This window comes from Trachemys scripta, chromosome 3 (genome assembly GCF_013100865.1).
Source record: "Trachemys scripta elegans isolate TJP31775 chromosome 3, CAS_Tse_1.0, whole genome shotgun sequence".
Classification (NCBI taxonomy): domain Eukaryota; kingdom Metazoa; phylum Chordata; order Testudines; family Emydidae; genus Trachemys; species Trachemys scripta.
Window position 1 is genome coordinate 47,738,638 of NC_048300.1, and position 8,463 is coordinate 47,747,100.

General features: G+C 47.3%; 1 protein-coding gene across 1 annotated transcript; it reads right to left on the minus strand.

Annotated features, from left to right (window-relative positions):
• Positions 1-620: 620 nt before the first annotated feature.
• Positions 621-1,034, minus strand: PFN3 (profilin 3). Its single transcript, XM_034763885.1, has one exon. The coding sequence runs from the start codon at positions 1,032-1,034 to the stop codon at positions 621-623; it is 414 nt and encodes a 137-aa protein (XP_034619776.1).
• Positions 1,035-8,463: the final 7,429 nt, after the last annotated feature.

Sequence of the window (8,463 nt, forward strand, 5' to 3'; positions counted from 1 at the left end):
GTTCCAATACTAATTGGACTAGCTACATTCTGCCTTTAATAAACCCTCTAATGGAAAATGATACAGAGCTTTGGCTAATAAAATGCCATAATATGAAAGAAAATGAATAGTTCATGTTAGTAATTGCCTAATGGAACATTATCCAAAACAAAATAGAAATTGACTGTCCGAAATAACCCTGCTATTCCTTAGTCTTTATGACTGTTTGTAGAAGCAAGGAGCTTTCCAGGTACCAATAGCAGAAGGGCAGGATGTAACGACCTCAAAGAGCAACAATCACGGACTTGCCAGTAAAAGAGACCAAATCCCCCTTTTCTCAAAGCTATTGCTAACAGAGAACTGGGAGAGTGGGAAACGGTCAGGGTACCACATAAGATGGCTTGGAGACAGACCGGTGGGACTGGGGTCAGTAAGGGTAACAATCGTGTTCAACACACCCCTCCCCCCCAAGGCAGGTTGCTAGTATAATAGCAAGTTCCTCCAGCCCACTCCATCCCACCTGAAGGAAACTGACAAAGAGACAGTTAAGTGAAATCAGGAATTTGTTTCCTTTCTTTTAAAGCAAGGGTAATGTCATTTTCCATGGGCCCTCCAGGAAGGCAGTATCTGTGTCCTTTGCTCTAGCTACTCTGGGTTTTCATGCTAGCAATCATCTCATGCACCTTCTTGTTGAGGGATCCTCCATGGACTCCGTTTTTGCCCATGAGGAAGATCAGGGCTCTGGGAGTCTTGCCAATACAGATGGACTTGTTGTCACCCTCCTTGGTTCTGGTGTCCATCACAGCATCTTTTTCCACAAGCAAGTAGTCGCGGATCACACTGCACTTCTTGCCAGCTATGGTGATACCAGTCTGCAGGAACCCCTTCCTGTCATGGCCTATGATCACCCCCACTTCCTGAGGTGAGATAGCTGCCAGTAGGCCCCCTGGCTTGGAAGCCCACACTGATTTATTGTCACTGTGCCCCACGATAGCTACATCTTCAATGTTCTTATCTTTTAGAATGGTGTTGATGTAGCTTTTCCAGTCACCCATCCTGCTTCGGTTATCAGAATGCTTCTGAAATGCTCTCAGCCAACTTGTTACCTCTTTGCTTGCCTTCTGAGCTTCAGGACTGGGGGCTTTCAAGCTAATCCTGGAGATTTTGAACTGAGAGTTTGTTTGAGCTGAGGACTCTGAAGTGTTCAAGCTGAGGAATCAAGAGGGTTCAGCAGACACTGCTCTTGCTTTGCCAATCAAGGGAGATCTATTCCCATCATGAAATGGTCATGTGTATGCTTAAACAGTTGCTAAGAGTTTCTTTGTGATGTCAAAAGCATCTAGCATCACAACCTGTAGGCCATTATGATGTCATCTCTCTCTTAAAGTAAAAGTATCCTTTATTCTCAAGAAATGTACAAGATGTTGGCCTTCTACTTCCTACTCCCAGGAGGGGTCTGTGACAGTACCTCCCATAAGGCTTTATGGGAATATGACATAACTAGAATATGTTTTGTACTGCCTGTGCCATGTAACATATTTCTGTAAAGGTTATGGTCTACTATATCTATTCACCTTATTTGTACACATATATCATTTTGTACTTGAGGTTAAGAATATTGGCCGTATACTTGCTTGATTTCTAAGTAAGCTTTGTGAGGCATTTGGTCAGCTTCTTTAGGAAGGAATTCGCAAGGTTAAGTACCCGATCAGGAAGCACTTGGGGAACAATGCATCTTGGAATGCTCCAATCCACATAAGTAGTCTTCCTGGAGACATACAAGATACCATGTGGACAATGGCTTCTGCCTGTAAAGACTGTGAGTCATGCATGGACATGTGACTCCAGAACTCCATCTTGGAGCTGGACTTTGCATAGGAGTGAGGGAGGGGGGTCTCTACCCCCAAGCGAAAGTCTATTTAAACCCATGGGAGACCCCTCCATTTTGTCTTTAGCTGGCTAAAGAGAGAGCCTCCTCACCCCACCCCCCCAGGATACTTGGAAGAAACTGGAACAAAGGGGTGTGAGTGATTACTGGACCCAGGCTAAAAGAAGATTAGTCTGTAAAAGGGAGCATTCTGGAACTGGTGAAGATCTTATCTGTATTCAGTGTTTGATTACACATAATTTGCACATTTTATTTTATTTTGCTTGGTGACTTTGTTCTGTTTGTTACTACTTGGAACCACTTAAATCCTACTTTCTGTATTTAATAAAATCACTTTTTACTTATTAATTAACTCAGAGTATGTATTAATACCTGGGGGAGCAAACAACTGTGCATATTTCTCTATCAGTGTTATAGAGGGTGAACAATTTATGAGTTTACCCTGCATAAGCTTTATACAGAGTAAAATGGATTTTTTTGGGTTTAGACCCCATTGGGAGTTGGGCATCTGAGTGCAAAAGACAAGCACACTTTTGTGAGCTGTTTTCACGTAAACCTGCAGCTTTGGGGCAAGTAATTCAGACCCTGGGTCTTTGTTGGAGCAGACGGGAATGTCTGGCTCAGCAAGACAGGGTGCTGGAGTCATGAGCTGGCAGGGAAAACAGGGATAGAAGTAGTCGTGGCACATCGGGTGGCAGCTCCCAAGAGGGTTTCTGTGATCCAACCCATCACAGGGTCATTCATATGAACTTCAGTTTTTTATTACGGTCCCCAAAGAACATGGAAACTGCTCTATATTGTGTATCACAGGGCTTGGTGGTGGAAGAGTGAAAAGGAAAATGCAGATCGATGTATAGACATGAAAAAACAAGATGAAAATGCAGAAGTCCCAGTACTGTAGTTGAAGGTGTTAAAAATTACAGGTTTTAGCCCACAAAAGCTTATGCTCAAATAAATTTATTAGTCTCTAAGGTGCCACAAGTACTCCTGTTCTTTTTGCGGATACAGACTAACACGGCTGCTACTCTGAAACAATTCTTTCAGTGAATATTGGATCAGATTCTGCCCCTGGAGAGTCCATGTTTCTTCTGAAGTGGAAAGTGGAGAATTCCTCTAGGAAGCAAAGCCATCCAACCACCTGCTAGGCCTTTCTTGCATTCTTCCAAAGTCCTAGTCTAGTGATACTATCTCTTGCTCTGGAGTGTTGAAGGAAACAGACTGCAGCCAACGTTTGCTTACACTTTGCAGCCGAAGTATTCTCTATTCTGTGCCTCACCCGTCAGTTGTGTGGTGTGCAGGGAAACTGATGCTGGATCTTGGGCAAAAACTCATCAGTATTAACTTGGCCCGGCTGAAGGAGGTATTTAATGTAGAAATGGGCCTAAACCAGTGGTTCTCAGAATTTAACAACTCATGAACCCCTTTCATGAAAATATCAAATCTTGTGAACCCACTCCTAAAAATGAATATTTCCAGGGATTTTATCCCTTACCTGAGCATAAATTATAGAAGCAGTGATCTTGGAAATAATTTGTTTTTTTATGACATGCTTATTACACACTATTTATTATTACATTATTCATTTTATTACGTAATGAAAACAGCAACACCTCCAAGATTTCACTTTTGTAGCTCATATCACTTCGATTAAGCCTCCTACATGTTTCATCAAGGAGTACGAACCAGCATGAAGGTATTTAAGAAGCCAACTCAAATATTTTCTCCCACAAGCATTTGAGTCTTGAGCTGTCCAGGCAAATAACACATGACTACAACAAAGCTTAAACTTGTTCTGCCAGGAAGTTATGATCACGGGGATCGGGCTGCTGGCCCCGGCACCTGGGGTCCCTAGGGATGGCTCTGTCCACCATTACAGAATTTTTTTTCTGAGAACCCCCTGATACATTTTGCAAACCCCAGTTTGGGAACCATTGGCATAAACCAAACCCCCCAAATCTGATAATTTCTGGACTTTGGATCTGGATCTCAACTGTGTAGCTGGCCTCTATGTATATAATGGGTTGAGCAAAACATCCACATATTTAATAGTTCAGGCCCATCTCTTAATATACAGATACTATCTCTAGCTAATATGAACAGACTTCTCCTAGCCTCTGAAACAGTAAAATAAACATCTTATGGTGATTACGTGACCTCCTTCACAGCAACTGCCCTGTCTATATCAATCCAGCTTTCTTGGCTCCCTCAGCATGCTACCATCAGTGCCAGCTGTAAGCATGTGGACTCACCCCTGCAGTGCCTCTTGCTGGTCTCTCAGGGAATTAGCTCAATTTCCAGCCCGGAGCACCCTCTGCAAGCCAATGATCTGCCATAACTGGGCCCCATGTCCCCCCCAGACTCCAGTGCCCATTTTCTCTGAGGTGCTTCCCCCGGCAATACCCCAACAATCTCTGTGGGTCTCCCTTCCCCAGGGAACCCCCACCCACTACTCCCACCTTGCCTCAGTCTGGGCTACTGCCAGTCCTCACCTAGCCCACTCACTGGGGCAGATTGCAGTATAAAAGCCACTCATCACAGGCAAGGCAATTTGACCTGCTGCCTTCTTTTACCAGCCAGTACCTCTATGGGCCTGGGACCAGGCCCTGCAGCCTGGGTAGTCACCAGACTGGAACTCCTCTGGCTCTTCCCCGGCCCTGCCTCACTCCCAGGTACCCTCTTATGCCCCTGCAGCCAGGCCAGTCTCCCTCCACAGCTAGAGGAGAGACTACTCGGCTTCTGGCTGCCCTGGCCTTCTGATAAGGCCCAGCTGCCCTGATTGGGGCGTAGCCCAGGTGTAGCTCCTTCCCCAATCAGCTTGGGCTATTTCTCCTAGTCCCTAGCCCTCTCCCAGGGCTGGCTTCTACCCTGTCAGGGCTGGAGCGGGTAACTACCCCGCTACACAGCCTGCATAGGGTGAGGAACCCTGGTGGGCCAGCCTCTATTCCACCCTGGTCCCGAGACCCGCCGGGGATATCAGCTGGCGGCTCCTCCATGGGGCCGTGAGCACGGGCGTGTACTTGGCACGGTTTACCCCTGTCCCAGACACCTCTCCTTTCTGCAGCGTGAGGGAGACCCTGGCTCACGCTTACTTAGAGTGTGCCAGGTTGCAGCCCCTACACCGGCTCCTCACCAACATTTTGTTGCGTTTTTGGTTACACTTTTCCCCTCACCTTCTCATTTATGCACTCCCTATCCGTGGCCCCACAAAGTCACAGGACCTCCTGGTCAACTTCCTCTTGGCCTGGCTAAACAGGCCATCTATAAAACCAGGGAGAGGAGGGGGAATCCTTTAGCAGTGGGCGAGCTTATGCCCGCCCACTTCTTGGACCCCAATAGGTACACAGCCTGCATAGGGTGAGAAGCCCCGGTGGGCCAGCCTATACTCCACCCTGGTCCCGAAGCCCACCAGGGATATCAGCTGGTGGTTACTTCATGGGGCTGTGAGCATGGGCGTGTATTTGGTGCTGTTTACACCTGTCCCGGACACCTGCCCCTTCTGCGGCATGAGGGAGACTCTGGCACATGTTTACTTGGAGTGCACCAGGCTGCAGCCCCTATACCGGGTCCTCACAGATATCCTGTTGCATTTCTGGCTGCACTTTTCCCCTCACCTCCTTCTCTATGCACTCCCTATCAGTGGCCCCAAAAGTCACGGGACCTCCTGGTCAACTTCCTCTTGGCCCTGGCTAAAATGGCCATCTATAAAACCAGGGAGAGGAGGTTGGCCGATGGAGTCTCCTGTGACTGTGGGGCCTGTTTCCAATCCTCTGTCCATTCACGTATCCGGGCAGAGTTCCTCTGGGCGGCATCCACTGACTCCCTTGACACCTTCGAGGAGCAGTGGGTGCTGTCCGGGGTTCTCTGCTCAGTGTCCCCATCAGGTTCCCTTCTTTTGACCCTGTGACCACACTCCTGTCCCTGTTGTTTCATTAGTTGTCCCCTGAAATCAGTTGGCTTCCAGGTCTTGTAGATCTTCCCCTTAGGCTGGGGGGGGGGATCCTTTAGCAGTGGGCGAGCTTCCACCCACCCACTTCCCGGAACCCAATAGGTACACAGCCTGCATGGGAGCACTCTTAGGTCTTAGCAGTGTCTCCCTAATCCATACCAGTTCTAACATCCTGTCCATCCACCATGGTATATTTGATCACCCTTGAAAACTACATCTAAAGAGTATCAACTTTGTAAAGCAATGGTGGAAGCAAAGATAATTCTCATTTTATTTCTATAAAATATCATTTCTGATTATTGAGAACATCGTCAGTGGCTATACAATCTTCAATTCTGGCACCTTTCCTCTTTCTCTCTTATTTTCGGGTGGTACAGGTGTTGAACTCCTCTGTGAGGTGAGAAAAAAATGTGAATGCATATATGGCAGGAAGAATTCCTGGTGGGGATTGTGTTTCAGACTAGGACTTCAATAAAAGCTGCTGGGTGTGCAGCACTTTAGGAAACCAGACAACTGATTTAAGCACCTAAAAAGGATTTAGGAGCCTAATATTAGGCATCCATTTTTTAATACCCTGTCAAGGGTGTAAGAAACTCTATCACATAACTGAGTCAACATACTGAACACCTTGCCTTGAGGAACTGAACCCAGTGGTGGTCAAGAGTTTCCTGACCACTGAGGACATGGTATCAGCAGGTAAAATGCCAGACTTTAGCAGCAGGCAAAATAGCATGTTTATAGAATTTGTCTTTGCTGCTGCCTAGATGTAGTATACAGCAAGGAGAGAGAATGTGGTTGGGAAAGTGATAAAGGAGGAGAGTTGGGAAGAAGTGGCTCTGGGGATCCCAACATTTCAATGGAACCATGAGACAGTTAACCTTAATCTGCCCTGGAAATAGAGGCACAAATCCTTCCCCATAACTGATTTGTGTATCAATGCTGAAAAGTTTGGAGTTGCAGTCTGACAGTGATCTGTTGTCTCTCCCTCTGGTCCTGCTTTTGGAGACGGGCATAGGGCCAAGTCATGAGTTACATGGGCTATGGAGTGCCCAAAGAAGGACAAAAACAACGAGGAGTCCTTGTGGCACCTTAGAGACTAACAAATTTATTTGGGCATAAGCTTTTGTGGGCTAGAACCCACTTCATCAGATGCATGAAGTGAAAAATACAGGAGCAGGTATAAATACATGAAAGGATGGGGGTTGCTTTACCAAGTGTGAGGTCAATCTAATGAGATAAATCAATTAACAGCAGGATACCAAGGGAGGAAAAATAACTTTTGAAGTGGTAAGAGAGTGGCCCATTACAGACTGTTGACAAGAAGGTGTGAGTAACAGTAGGGAGAAATTAGTATTGGGGAAATGAAATTTAGGTTAGGTTTTGCCTTTGCTTCTATATGTAAGCTCAGTATGATGCTGGTTGGAAATTTGTCATGTCCAATTTTGGAGTGAGAAATTAATGACTCAGGGAAACTTTATAGAGAAATCAACTATCAAGCGGTATTGGTCTCTTAGTGAAGAGTGTTACACAATAGTAGAGATATTTTACAGTAACAGGTGTGGGCTGACTATGATCAGTCATGTTGCAAATACATAACTATGCCAGAACCTAACTGCGCTTTCAAGAATTGTAGCTTTTTTTTCCTGGCTAAGGGAACAAAGTATCAACAGAGAGTTTAATGTTAGATATCCCAACTGGGAGAACCTCTGCCTGGCTCTACCAGCAGGTTGTGAGGCCTGGTTTGCACTACACAATTAGGTCCTCCTAAGGCACCTTATGTCGACCTAATTATGTCAGTGTACACACTAGAGCCTTGTCCCACCCATGTAAGTGCCCTGCTACACTGACACAATAACTCCACCTCCATGAGAGAAGTAGGGTTTATGTCAATGTAGTTAGGGGGCAGCAGTGTCTGTGTGCACACTGTTTTACTTACATCCACAGTTGGCTGTCTTGTCTATTTCACAGCTCCATGCTGGAGCTATGAAATTGACAAGAAACCCTGGCTCCCTGCTCCCAACCTGGCTGCTGCCTGGCAGGGCCGGCTTTAGGAAGTGCGGGGCCCGATTCGAACAGTTTCGACGGGGCCCCGGCAGGGATGACTAAAAAAAAAAATCATGTAAAAAAAACTCGTGGGGCTTGTACTCACCGGGCGGTGCTCCTAGTCTTCGGCGGTGGGTCCTTCACTCACTCCGGGTCTTCAGCGGCACTGAAGGACCTGCTGCCGAAGACCCGGAGCGAGTGAAGGACCCACTGCTGAAGTGCCGCCGAAGACCCAAAGCGCCACCGGGTGAGTAAAAATTAAAAAGGAGCCTCTAGTCAGGGAAGGGATTCTCAGCCACTTCTTTCTCCCCCCCCCTCCCCCCCCCGGCGGCCCTGCCACTGGGCGCAGGGCCCTCTTAGGCGCGGGGCCCGATTTGGGGGAATTGGTGGAATTGACCTAAAGCTGGCCCTGCTGCCTCGAGGCTCCTCACTCAGGTAGCCATGAAGCTGGGGAGGCTGCCCTCCTGTTCCTAGCCTGGAGCAGGGAACCAAGAGCCTGGGAGGGGGGCAAGTGGGCTCCCAGCGGGGAGCTGATCTCTGTCCCCCACACTGCCCCTCTTTAGTGTGTGGAAGCACTCCTAGTGAGGACACGCACCTCCAACAGAAG